The 14,116-nt window shown below is 35.0% G+C and overlaps 1 protein-coding gene across 1 annotated transcript; it reads right to left on the bottom strand.

Moving 5' to 3' along the window:
• Positions 1-5,644: 5,644 nt before the first annotated feature.
• On the bottom strand, positions 5,645-12,941 carry LOC138335475 (F-box/WD repeat-containing protein 4-like). The gene is made up of 9 exons (XM_069284580.1): positions 12,528-12,941; positions 11,275-11,376; positions 10,397-10,573; positions 9,745-9,880; positions 9,137-9,231; positions 8,438-8,506; positions 7,950-8,090; positions 7,069-7,204; positions 5,645-6,493 (listed from the first exon to the last, which is right to left on the bottom strand). The coding sequence occupies exons 1-9, from the start codon at positions 12,791-12,793 to the stop codon at positions 6,371-6,373; spliced, it is 1,245 nt and encodes a 414-aa protein (XP_069140681.1). The 5' UTR covers positions 12,794-12,941; the 3' UTR covers positions 5,645-6,370.
• Between the last annotated feature and the right edge of the window lie 1,175 nt (positions 12,942-14,116).

Genomic DNA, 14,116 nt, shown 5'->3' with positions numbered 1-14,116 from the left:
ATTACACCCGTCCGATAACCAGGACAACTAGAAATCAATTATTAGTCACTAAAGTCTCCGAGGAGGATGACTGGATGATTGTATAAATGTAATCAGGTTGTTTGTAAAGGCTTCACCACCTGTCATACTAACTAATAACTGTAATTAGGATGATTGTTATTCATATGCCATACACGTGCACGTGCAGGTGTACTACTAGCCGCAATATACCGCTCGGCTACAGAGAGCTTCTCTTAAGTAACCCAGAGGTCCCGAGTTAGAATCATGACAGATTCAGTAATTTATATGATTTTATCAAACCATGTGCTGTGTTTCACAGCATTCGAGTCAATTTTATCCGTATTCGTTCCTATAGATCACCTCTCAATACCTAGGTTACTATTTTATAGATTACTAAAATAATTTGGCATAAGCCTGTTGTATGTTTTCATCGGAGTTCTGTATATACGTATCTAACCAGATAGTCTGGTAAGAATTTATCTTCGATTTCCTTCAGTGTATTGGTTGCTTATTCATTAAAAACTGCCTTTGAATAGTTTTAGATTTGTACATTCTAAGTCAAACGATACAATGTCAGACATAACACAACTATAGTATCTATGAATGCATTTACATATAAATATACAATCTGTCTAGAATCATACCTTAATCCGTATGGGCATACAGAAATGTTTTTGTGTTTTAAGTGTGATTTTTTTTAATTTTTCGATACGTATTTGGTGCTTCGTTTTGTCAAATTCCAGATGGGTTTATTTTATCAATATTAATTTTGACATTCGTTGTATACATGTATGCCTTTCCGCGGCAGCTTTAATGCTAAGGGCTTACCACCGTTTGTATAACAAGAGGCCCACTTTTGGCACAAAACAAAGGTAGTCACAGTATACAGTAGGGGCAAGCAATTAAGACAACAGACCCCTTATTTGAAGCTGTAAGTTTCCAAATTATTTTGTGACTTTGATCTCAAAAGTACATAAAGGTCATTCACTTAAACAAACAAGGTAGCTCTTTCTCCTAGTATGCTACAGGCCCAATATCAGAACTGAAGGCATCTTAGTTATTCACAAGATGTTGTTTTAAAGATTTTAGGCTATTTGACCCCTGTGACCTTGAATGAAGGTCACGTTCCTTCATTTGAACAAACTTGTAAGCCCTTCATCCCAGCATGCCCCAGGCCCAATATGAGTACCCTGGGCCTTTCAATTCTTGAGAAGAAGTATTTTAAAGATTTTCCCTACTTGACCCCTGTAACCTTGAATGCAGGTCAGTGTCATTCATTTGAACATGTCACAAGCCCAGTGCAAGGTCTCTAGGCCTCTTATTTATTCACAAGAAGTCGTTTAAAGATTTTAGCCTATTTGACCAGTGACCGGGTTGATTCAAGGTCAAGGTCATTCATTTGAATAAACTTGGTAGCCCTTCATCCCAGCATGCCACAGACCCAATATGAGTACCCTGGGCCTTCTGGTTCTTGAGAAGAAGTCGTTTAAAGATTTTAGCTTTTTTAACCTTTATGACCTTGAATGAAAATCAAGGTCATTCACTTGAACAAACTTGGTAGTCTTTCATCCCAGCATGCTTCAGGCCCAATATCAGTACCCTGGGCCTTCTGGTTCTTGAGAAGAAGTTGTTTGAAGATTTTAGCCTTTTTGACCCATGTGACCTTGATTGAAGGTCAAGGTCATTCATTTGAACAAACTTGGTAGCCCTTCATCCCAGCATGCTACAGGCCAAATACCAGTACCCTGGGTTTTTGCTTTCGGTTATTGAGAAGTCGTTTGAATGAAAAGTTTACGCCTGGCGGACGGCACACGGCGCACAACGACGGACGGTGCATGATGACGTTGAATAGGTCATCCTGACCAATATTAGACATTGAGAAACTTCTGATAGGCAATGTCGACATCGTTAGACACGACATATTGTTGGATTACCATGCTAATTTTACACGTAGAATGCGTGTTGCAGTATAATAAAAGAACCAAACACTGAACAGAAAGTCCGTAATTGTACAATATCTACGACAATCCTCGCGAAGCTCTGTCTCGTATCACGTACAATAACCTACCCATTGCTAAAAGTAGAAATACGAGTATCAGCACATGTAATTATGGCGCTATTCAATGATTTTTTGAGCTGAAACGTTAGCGTTAATTTATTTCTCAAGTCAGTCCCCGATGTCCAATAAACAAACCGTCCTCATTAGGGCATACTACATATATATATATATATACTTAAATACAAAACAGAACAGCTAATTGCAGACTCGGTACTCGGGAACCCGGAAGTGTTATTCACCGACAGATGGTTCAGTAGACATTATTGGTTTCCGATATTTATCGGGAGTACTAAGTCGGTAAAGTCAGTGAAATCAGATTATATCACTCCTGCGAGTACGGGTGACTTGAATTAGTTTAAATCTTTGATCCTTAGTATATAGCTATCCATGTGTCCATAGATCGTTTTCATGCGCTTTTAAACTCAAAATTCAGTAAAATTATACAGAGGCAATATTCGTGATGTGAAATTCGCGTGAGATATCTTCCCCCACCCCCCCTCGGTTCAGGTGAAGGAATATTGTCTATATACAACATTTTTCATTTGCATATCTAGATTTTATTATCCAAAGAAAATACATTCAATATCGTTTAAGAAGTTATATTACTATCAATAGTCAAAGGGTACAAAAAAAACCACTAATTGATTATTTCCTACATACAAATGTACTAGGGACAAAACAGAACCCTGTACGACACCATCGTAAATTCCTCTGCTAGGAACGTATGTTCATATAAACAGACATTACCAAAGATATTCAAAAATAAAAAAAAAATAGAAAATATTAAAGTAATTTATTAATTTAAAAGATCGTTAATTTAAAACTGTCTGATATATCTCTGTGGAAATGTATAAGGCATAGCATACTAAGAATTTCCTTAGGTTTTTGTACATTCTTAACAGAAGCAACTATGAAATGGAGTCGACAGCAAATCTTTCGAAAGAGAGAGATATCTATTATGCTTTGTTCTAAAGATTCCACTAAATGCTGCAATCGATCGATGTTATACGATGCACTGTACATTAGTTGTGTAATTTTATAGGACAAGATTCTTAATAATATTTGATAAAACCAACATTAATTGGGTCGACAGCTGAGTGACATAAGCACTGGCCTTGCATTATGAGGAACGGGATTCGATTTCCCAATGTACCTGTTACCCATTCGCGCGTTTTCATCCGGAGTAAGAAGAATTGCATCTAAATGAAATCGAGTTGTTTACATTATAATTGCCATGCACGAAGAATAATTCGTAAGATGTTTTAGATTGTGAATTTGGCCTGTCGTACCAGAATTTGACCTGGACACAGTTCATAAGTTTCGCAATATCAAGATGCAATCATGATTTTTAGAACACTATTAAGTACATGTATATGTAAGTCGTACACCTACTCTAGGTAGATATAGAGATATTAATTAGTCGTACACCTACTCTAGGTAGATATAGAGATATTAATTAGTTAAGTCTTTTTATGGTCTTTGACTTAGCTAAGCATCTATGATGCAATCTTGCAAAATATACCCACACGAATAGTAAAAAATATAAGTCAATTGCCATTACGTAAGATAATGAAAATATGAAAATGAAAGTGCCATGATATACACGCTGACAAATCAATCATTCATAAATGGTCAACATAAATCATATATACCTAGATGGTTTTCACAGACATCTGTGTCAAACTCCATCAGCCGATAGTCGCTACAGGTGCGTGGTGACACCTTTATCACGGCGCCCGATTAGGATCCTAAAGAGCGCCATTTATTGGGCAGGTGTGCAGAAACAATCTCGCTGATCAAAGCTCACGTGTCGTCATGGCTACTATATTTAAATCGTCTTGGCTCTGTAGCGAACAATCGATATTATCAACATTAATAGTCCGGGATCAGCATCAGTAACACGATAGCATTCGCGTTTCAAGTTCAAAATGGCGGGAAAATTACGATAAGAAAACGGCGACAAAGCAGCGGGTAAAATCTATAGATTCTTATGTTTAAAACGTTAACGTAAATCAGTCATTAGTTTGGTATTTATATAGTCTTACACATAGGTCAATGTCATAGCTTGTGCTTAGTTATATACTAAATTGTCTGTTTAGGGTTACCCGGCCGACCCTGATTTTTAACCCCGACCCTAATTTTTTTCCAGTTTTCAACGAGAAAAAAAATGTTAAAAGTCGGGATTTCGATCTCAGACTCCGGTTCCGTCCATTATTTTAGAGTGAAAGACACACACACACAGGGACCTGACACGAAAATTTTTAACCAACAATATACATATATATAATATGTTGGTTAAAAAGTTTCGTGCCAGGTCCCTGTGCACAAAAAAAAAAAAAAAAAAAAATCCCGACCTACCGACCCTTTTTATTTGCCAATGCAACTCTAAATAGACACACAATTTAGTATAATTTTTTTTCGCCTAACCAATTTTAATCCATTAAAATATGTTTTTTATTGAATAACGAACAATTGCTAGGCTCAATTTAAAAACAATAGAATGACTTTGATAAGCAATGCACGATTAAATATGCTCCACCGCTGACAAAAAAAATTCTCTATCAAAAACAGGAACAGACTAATTATATATTTCTTCAGTTACAAAAGTTATTTGCTTTAAACCATTACCACCATTGAAAAGTTTGAGCCTCTCATTTTATTTCAAGATAAAAATATTAAAAGATAATTAAATGCATCCGAAAAAAATTCCCTGCTACGTTTGTCTTTCTACATGCAAGGTAGACCCAATTTTTTGTTGAATTTTATGTCAAGCTCTTCTCAAGTAAAATTGGCCAGGCAATTATGATGATGCAATACTCGCAGAACTAGCGATATTTATTTCATATTCATCAATTTATTTCTTCACTTATTTATTGAAAAAAAAAGTATTTCCTTATACATGGTAGTCTCCTCTTCATGATTAAAAATTGAGGGGACATTGGCATCACCTTGGTGAACACCTCTTTTACTTCGAAACTATTACACAGAATTTCATCTGAAAAATGCACTGTGCAAATAAGCTAAAAATTCCTTTTAAGTTCAAATTGATAAGCCTCTACTAAGATCTTGGATGACTTTGATGTTGTATATAGTGTTATATTTACAGAGTAATTCACGTATTCACCGGATCAGATGTAATTAAAGATTTTGTAACAGGAATCGAAGCTAGCTCATCATGGTATTTTTTCTTCAAATAACTAAAATTTGCTTTAAAATTAAAATATTTAGAATTTGAAGCATACTACTGTAGTTTGATTTTATTAAAAATTATTTCACAGATACATTAAACGAATATAACAATGTGTGTACATAGTCTGATTATTTGAATATTTTCTTCTGGAAAAATTTGCAAATACATTTTATAGTTGAAATGAAAAAATACAGTCAAACCTGCTTAGAAAGACCACAAAGGAAAAGAGGTCTCTATAGCCAAGTGGTCTTTATACACAGGTCGGCTTGTGGTATAATTGACCACTTGGGACCCTAAGAAAGTGGTCTAATTAAGCAGGTGGTCTTTATACAGAGGTGGTCGATAAGGCAGGTAATACTGTATAATCGTGGTATAATAAAACAAACAACATCGTATGTCAGTGTAATAATTTATTAACAAATATAGTAGTGAATAAATTATAAGATAGCAGAACATGCTTATCACAGACACAGCATATTTAGTCATTAAAAGTGGCTACATTTCGGGAGGGGGAGCCTTCACTTGTTTTCACAAATATTCATGATCTGGTATATAGCTATGTAAATAATTCTAGTACCTCTTCCTTTAATTTTCTCCTTCACATAAAGGCAAAGTCATAATCAAAAACATAAACTGCATAAATATTTTGCATGATGTAGCTTTATTTTAAGATTACATAGATTCAAATCCCGCCTTCAAAACCAAATCAATATAGTGAACTATGTTTGAATTTCCTTTTGAGCTTTCAGTTTTAATATAATAATGGTAAACATGTAGTCCAGGCATGTTTATAACAATGACTGTATCCTATCTTTGATACAAGATGAATATTGCTGTAAAATATCTTGTAGAAATTATCCTAAGATGATCTAAGAGATTTTCAGCATGAAAACTCGGAAGAGAATCTATACCTGTAAGTTGTGATGCGGGGATTCAAAATATTGTTTACGAAAAAAATTGAAATCTTTCAAATGATAATGCAACAAAGCTATGTATACCATCTTGGCATATTTCAGTCTAAAGAGTTATCTGCAAGGGCAGATAACTCGGTAAATACAGAATTGAATTTCGACTCGTGTCTGGTATCCTGATTTAGTTGTCAATTATTATTCCTGAGTTTTTTATTGTTTTACCGAGAAATCAAGCATGTGGACGCTAAGATCGAGAGCCACAAACAACCGTGAAGTGTCATGGGCGATCGAGTATACTGGACTGTCTCGTCTTCTGCATGGAGGATGGTAAATCTGTGGAATACAACAATTCACTTAAAACACATATTGACATAATATCTTGTACTGTAAACTAACTTTCTTTCGCAGCTTCTAAATTATGTGATTTCAATGTCAAAACATGATCGCGAAGATGAAATTTTGCGTATTTAAAAATTGAATCACTATAAGGTATATATACATTCGCTGAGATAAAAATTCACAAATTTATTTTAAATGCAAAATTCTTGAAAGTAGATCACATGTGAAAGAAAGTCTCTTTACAGTATCTGTAGAATACAACAATTAGCACAAATTTGACATAAATTTGTCGTTAATACCACATTAGCACTCTTTTCCCTTTCTGTGACTCTTAATACAACAAATTGTCATTTGTAAAGATACATGTACATGTAATTTACACCAACTTGAAATGTATTCAATTCTTTAAGATAACTTACATGAAAAGTCTTTTGTTAGCATGACTTTATCAAACCAGATATGATTTTGTTCACATACCTTTATACACCAACTGGATCTGCCATTTGTTTGAGAAATATACACCAACTTAATTAGTTTTTTTCATTTAGATATTTGTTCAGATTACTTACACCAACAGGATTTGTCTTTCTCTTGTCCCACAGGCGGGTCATGCTGCTTCGAGCTGTACCAGCCAACATGGCCATGTTGTTATCAGACTGAATACAGAAGATGGCGTAGTCGAATGGCTCCACCCAATTACATACACTGTAAACAAAGTAACAGTTCAAAAATTAAATACCAATTGTTGGCATGTCTTTTTTAATTTTTGTTTGCTTGCTTAACTCCTTTTTGGTTGTTTCTCTGTGGTTTTAGTTTGACGGACTGACAGAGTGATCTACAACTAAAAATTGGATTATCTATCAAATGGTTCAAATATATCTTCTTTTGATTGCGGTAGAAACAGTCATAACAATAAGAAATTATACTGTATTTTCTTTTCACTTTTCTTAAAGTGAATAATCAGGCAAAGAAAACCAGCCTAAATGCGTTTATTGGCCTTCCAAATGTTCTCACATATAAGAACGACGGTCAAATTCTGCTTCCGTTGCCCAGTTCTGACAATTGAAATAAGGAAAAGTTCTAAAAATAAATTCGCCTAAGACTTTGAAGGCGATGCTGCGTGGAAATGTAACCACCGACATATTCAGTTGGGAGGACATTTTAGGATTTCTATACAATAAATTTCTTTGCATGCAGAGAGGTTTTGACATAAGATTTTTTTTTCTTTTTCATAAGAAATTATACTGGATACATTCATACCATTTTTACCAACTTTAACTTTCCTTGCCCGACTGTTCACTTTAAAGTTAGACATTTTTGGAAATTAAAGGAAAGAAAAACTGATACTAATGTTCTTGTAACTTTTCGGGAAAAAAACTAAGGAGAGTGAAATAAATACCATTACACATCAAGAGCTAGCACATGATGTGTATGTTCTATGCGTACTCACCAGTCATGTGTCCTCATGTCCCATAACCGTATCACTGTATCATAACCGCTGGTGAGTAGAAGGTTTGGGGACTCAAATTTCATGTCATACACCCCCGCGCCTTTCTTGTGTTGTTTTCCGAGGTAACACAACGTTGTCAAACTGAAACAAAGGTACACTGTAGTGTATACATTGAACAAAAAATGTATATTCAACAGACGAATTTTTTAAACAAATTTTTTCTATTTCATCAGCATCATAAACTATCACAGCTTAATTGAAGTGGAAACTGTTTTTGTAAATCAAATCTCAGAGGTAGTTGGCTAGTGGTTATGTCAAATTTGCTAAACCACTTTGTCACTGTGGCTGCTTCTCTGCTGTTACAATGGAGTATTTAATCCCACTTGTTTGATCAGGTAGTCATCAACTACTACATGAAGAGCCCACCACAAAATAACATTTGAATGCTCATTCAATGATGGATATAAAATGATAATAAAGAAACAAACCTTTCCACATCCCATACAACTAACGGGGGAGTCTCGTTGGTGCTAGCGGCCGTGCCTCCGACACAACATCTATTAAATAAACAGATTATATGGTTAATCAATTACACTGTCCTTCTTAATTAGACTCGTAATAAGTGTTCAAGCGATCATCAGATTGATTTGTTATTACAAATATTACTCTTAATTGTGTATACCGTATCCATTAATTTTGATTTCTACTTTGAGGTCTAGTTGTTAAAAGCAAAACAGAAATATAACTATAAGAAAGATAGTGATCTCTGGAAAATCCAGGATATGGTTGGGTATAATAACAGTGATAGTAACCCCTGGAGTATCAAGGAAGGGGTTGGGTATAACAACAGTGATTTTAACCACTAGGGTATCGAGGATGTAGTTGGGTATAACAACAGTGATAGTAACCCCTTGAGTATCAAGAAGGGTTGGGTATAACAACAGTGATTTTAACCACTAGGATATCGAGGATGTAGTTGGGTATAACAACAGTGATAGTAATCCCTTGAGTATCAAGGATGAGTTGGATATATTAATGATTGACAGTGATTGCAACTTTACCCCTGGGGTATTGAGGCGTTAGTTATAAGTGATAGCAACCACTGGAGTGTCAAGATGGATATATAACGTTAGTGATTATGACCCCTGGAGTATGGAGGATGTCTAGAAATGCTTTGATATACTGACCTGCCATCTGGTGAAGCAGCCACAGACCATACTCGTTCATTTACATCAAACACTTTTACAACTCGGTTTTCTGCTGCTTCGTCGGTGTTAGTGATCTGTGGGACAAAATTTCTGTGATTACATGAAGTAGTGGAAAGTCAGATATCTCGAAAGCTTCTATACCGTGGCACAGTGACCCAGAATGATACAGAGAATGGATGAATAGCAACAGCCACTGCAGAGGGGTCAGAGGTCACAGCAAAGGTGTTCAGACTGATGACACATTACTAGCAGCCCTCCACTCTGGGTTGCAAGTTCAAAACATTACTGGACATTTGCCAGGTGTTCTTAAGCTAACACATTCACTGAGTTCTTAACACGGATAGTTGCTTATATATATTTATAGGGAGTGGGCTGACATTTTAAGATTGATTTTCACATTAAAATAAAATAGGTTTATTCCTTTCTATAAAAAAGCCCTAACTACAGACACATACTGAGGGTATTGCATATGTTGAAGGTTTTCATTAGAATTTAACCTGGTCTGTTAATACAGTGTTGAACAAAATAAAAACAAAACTTCTACAAAGAATGTGACTTTGGTGGACAATATCGTGAAGAAAGCTTACCCTGACTGTGTTATCAGCAGATCCTGAGAAGACCAGGTTTTCTCTGACATCCACCTTGTGTACGTGACCATTGTGTACTTTATAAGTAAATGTTGGATTCTCTGATGTCTTGTTCCAACTCACAATACTTCCATCGCTGACAAAATAGAGAATGAAGTTCACAGGATAATATTATATATAAAATGTTTGAATCCTAGATCTACTCATGGAATAATATGCATGATATTCCTTTTATAAATACTATTGCGCAATAATCAGAGGTGGGGAACTAGATTAGAGTAACTGCATTTTATACTGTCGTATGAGTAGCTGCAGTTACCTTAATCCGCCCCCCCCCCTCCCTGTGAATAATAAAATATAAACTCTTAACATGTTTTACTTGTCTGACAAAGTGAACTTTGAACCTTGATTACATTAAAATTTTACAAATGTACATCTGATTATCAAAGAAAAATTAATTTTCACAAATACATAAACTAATGATGCATCTGCAATAACAGACAAGTGTAAAATGAAAAGACAAAATTTCTAAGCCTTCAACTCTCAATTTTAGAATTTCACAATGACTGAGTTAAGAAACACCCACTTGTTGGGTACAATACAGTTTTTTATAAAATAATACGCAAAAGATCAAATTCACTAGCACACATACCTACAGCCTGCTATGACAGAATCATCTTTTAGAACAAAGTGTGTGACATCGTGTTTGACACCACTCAATGTATGAAGAGGTTTGGAACTCCTTTGTCGTTTGGTGTTAAAACATTTGATGTTTTGTTCTGAAGAGGCCCATAGTCCTGTCTCATTATACTGTAACCATGGCATCTGTCTAAAATCAAACCAGAGATTTTGTATAATACTAACTCATTCAACCCTGAAATGTCATAATGGACTGGTCTAGTCTTTGATTTAGAAGGTTCTAAATGTGTCTTCAGGGATGCATGAGTTAAACTATAAGTCTATCAAGTTGTGTCTTTTTTATGATAAGAGCTAAAAATTAAGGATCAGAAGTTGTAGTCTAGAAGTAAAAGAGGGCAAATCAAGTTAACTAGACTCTGAAATCTCACCGTCTCACAAATCATTATGAAATAAAGGGAAGTAACTCTTACTAATAGAACAGAAGGAATTTGACAATACCTGGTAATTATAGTATCGGGGGTTTCATTATCTTTCAGGAGAGGCAATACAATTGCAATTTCAGGGGGTACTTTTCTTTACTATCTGTATGCTATCTAATGTAATTTAGCTCAAATCAGAAGGTACCACGTACAGTTTGATGTTTAACAGGCAAAATAGAGCTGGTACCGCCTGATATTGAAACCCCTGTAGTATTGAGTACCATGGAGTCAATAAGTAACAAAACTATTTTCAATAGAAGGTAGGCATCATAATACCTCTACTACATTTGTATTGTCTTTTGTATTGAAATAATTTCAACAGAATTTTTGTGTCACTGATTTGTTATTTTTAAATACACTGTCATATCTATACCATTATATTACCATAGTAAATAATATAATGACTACTTACTTTACATGATTCTGTGTGATGACTGTACTTGTAAAAACACCAGATTTCCAATTATAGGAGAGGCGCACCTTTTCCTTATATGAACATTCTGACTGTGTTGATCTGTAGAAAACATTAGTGACATTAAAGTTAAGATAACCTTTATATAAATCTTTTATTAATGATTATAATATTATACTTGTAATGCTTCTGACTACCTCCCGTGGATCAGCATATATTTAGGTCCCTTTGCATGCACAATCTAACCAGTCTATAAAAACCACCCACAAGAAAAAGAAAATGTTCTTTCTAGACAGTACAGCTACATTTGTATATGGTCATTTCAGAGTACCCTAAAACTAGTTTTAGAGGTGTAGATCAAAAAACGTTGAAAATCATACTCTACATGGTACTATATATACGAGAAGGGTGGCAAGCTAAAAGACTAAAAAATTTTAATCCGCCTACCTTTAGCAGCTATAAAAACACATTTCTAGCACATCTTCATAAAAGCAGATACTACCGTCGGAAAGAGCGATTATTTTCCTTTCAAAATCATCCTACACATTTATAAAAAGTGCCGTCATTAAGACGATTTAAGCCCCAATATGACAAACATTACTCTAGTCTCTTGAATATCATCTAATTAAAATCCATAGTGTTTGTGTGGCCTATATAATATGTATGGGCGAGGCCTCCGCAGCAATCTCATTTGTCGGCTATAAAAATTCGCTCTTCTCGGGACATTGTGCGTCTATATATATATGGATTTTACCGTTATATTCAAATGATATACAACTGTAGAGATTGCAGCGGATGCCTCGCCCTCTAATCTAGACCTCTAAAACGTCTAAAAATGGTCTTAGGGCACTCTGGTGGGTCCATGATTATGTAATATGTACCTACTTCTCAGATCCCTTTGCTTTGCCCAGGTTTATATGAAGTGGTCTGTATAAACAGTTTTTCTTTATTCAGAGGTAGTCACTATTCAAGTCGATATATGAGTTTACATAAATGTATTATATACAGTGGGTGGGTTACCAAATTCAATTATTAAATATACATGTACAAGTCCAATGTACATGTAACGTTACAAGTAGTCTCACTTAACAGACCAAGTCTTGTATCTTACTAAACGTTTCAAGACAGCTTATATGCACCTGGTTAACATGAATTTATAATTTATCATCATATCGACAAGACGGAATAATTGGAACGACAAGAGTTATCAGTTAATTTATGAATAAGGTGAACAGGTGAAAGGACATGCATACACAATTTTCTGTTTCTTGTCACACCATTTGGATTCTTGAATCAATGTTTTCTTGTTCCCGTGTCTGGTCCATACAAAATCCGCCTCCACCAAGTTCCGCAGTCTCCTACACGTGCAACATACTCTGCCAAGAGACTGTATGTCTAGTTTCTGTAAGATAACGTAAAGTACATCATCGGGCAGATACTCGAGTGAAGAGTGTCCATCTTCACCTTTCATTTTCGAACTTTTCCTTGCCATATTTGATTTGTGGTCGTTTTGATTCATGTTTGAAACTTTTACGGAATCCGATGGAGTTTAAATAGAAAATAATAGGCGAACTTTGGCTTTTATCGAGCATATTTGAGTTGTAAATTCGAAAATTACAGCTCTAAATTGCGAAATGCCATGGCAGAAGGACAACAATAAATCTTGGTGTTATTGACGCTTCACAAATGTATTTCCGCTGTACGATTCAAACGTTTTAATGACAAAGTAAATAAAATAGTTGACCCAGTGCGGTGTGTAATATCCGGAAAATATTTCACAATATCACCACTCAAAGGATATTTATAGAATATATTTTATTTACAAATAGCGCTTATTCGTATGTTTCTAAGTGACGTGACAAATTAAGTCCAAATAGGATTAAGTTTTTTTTGTTTTTTTGTTTTTTAAATCATAATACTTTTCAACATGTTAACATTTTTAAATGTGAATCAGAAAGATGTGTGTACATGAATGTCTGGTTCTAAAGTAGGCTAAGTGATATCTGTTCATAATTGATACGGTATACAATGTATATGCTTCCATATTGTTTGTTGTTGGAACTAGTTGTTCGTTTATAAATTAAATACGGATCTGGTAATTTTATATTGTTTTCAGAAGAGCCCTGACAAAGCCCTCACAGACCTGTATAAAAAAAACAACTACAGGTCCGTCAGGATTTATACTTGAAATAATGACTTTAACAAACGATCGCGCGATCGAATCTGTTGTTCCGAATAATCAAAAACGGCCCTAGTAATATTCTCGACATCACATGTCCTGTTGGTTTTCTCCGGGCACTCCGGATTCCAGCTCCCATTCTAGCCCTTTCGCGCACATATACAATGTATCCGACTAATCGAAAGTGAGTTGCCATATAAGATTATGTGATTTGGTTCGCAATGGGTTATAAAACGATAAATTATAATAATGTCAAAGTGAATAGTCGGGCAAAGAAAACCAGTATAAATGCGTTCATTGGCCTTCCAAAAGTTCTCACATATTAATACGACGGTCAAGTTCTGCTTAGTTTCCCAGTTCTGACCATTAAAGTAAAGAAAAGTTGAAAGCATTGAAAGCGAGGCTGCGTGGAAATGTAACCACGGACATAGTGAGCCGGGAGGACGTTTTAGAATTTCCATACTTTAAATTAATTTCTTCGTACGCAGACAGATTTTGACGAGAGATTTTATTTTTCCATTTCATAAGAAATTATACTGGATACATTCACACCATTTTTACCGACTAAGCCATCCTTGTCCGACTGTTCACTTTAAGCCAAATAAATTACACTTTCGATGTATTTATAAAAGAAGAAAATGAAAACCAAAAAATAGTGAGAAC

Source organism: Argopecten irradians, chromosome 11 (assembly GCF_041381155.1).
Source record: "Argopecten irradians isolate NY chromosome 11, Ai_NY, whole genome shotgun sequence".
Lineage (NCBI taxonomy): Eukaryota > Metazoa > Mollusca > Bivalvia > Pectinida > Pectinidae > Argopecten > Argopecten irradians.
The sequence above is the reverse complement of the archived record's forward strand: the minus strand, read 5'-3'. Positions and strand labels throughout refer to the sequence as shown.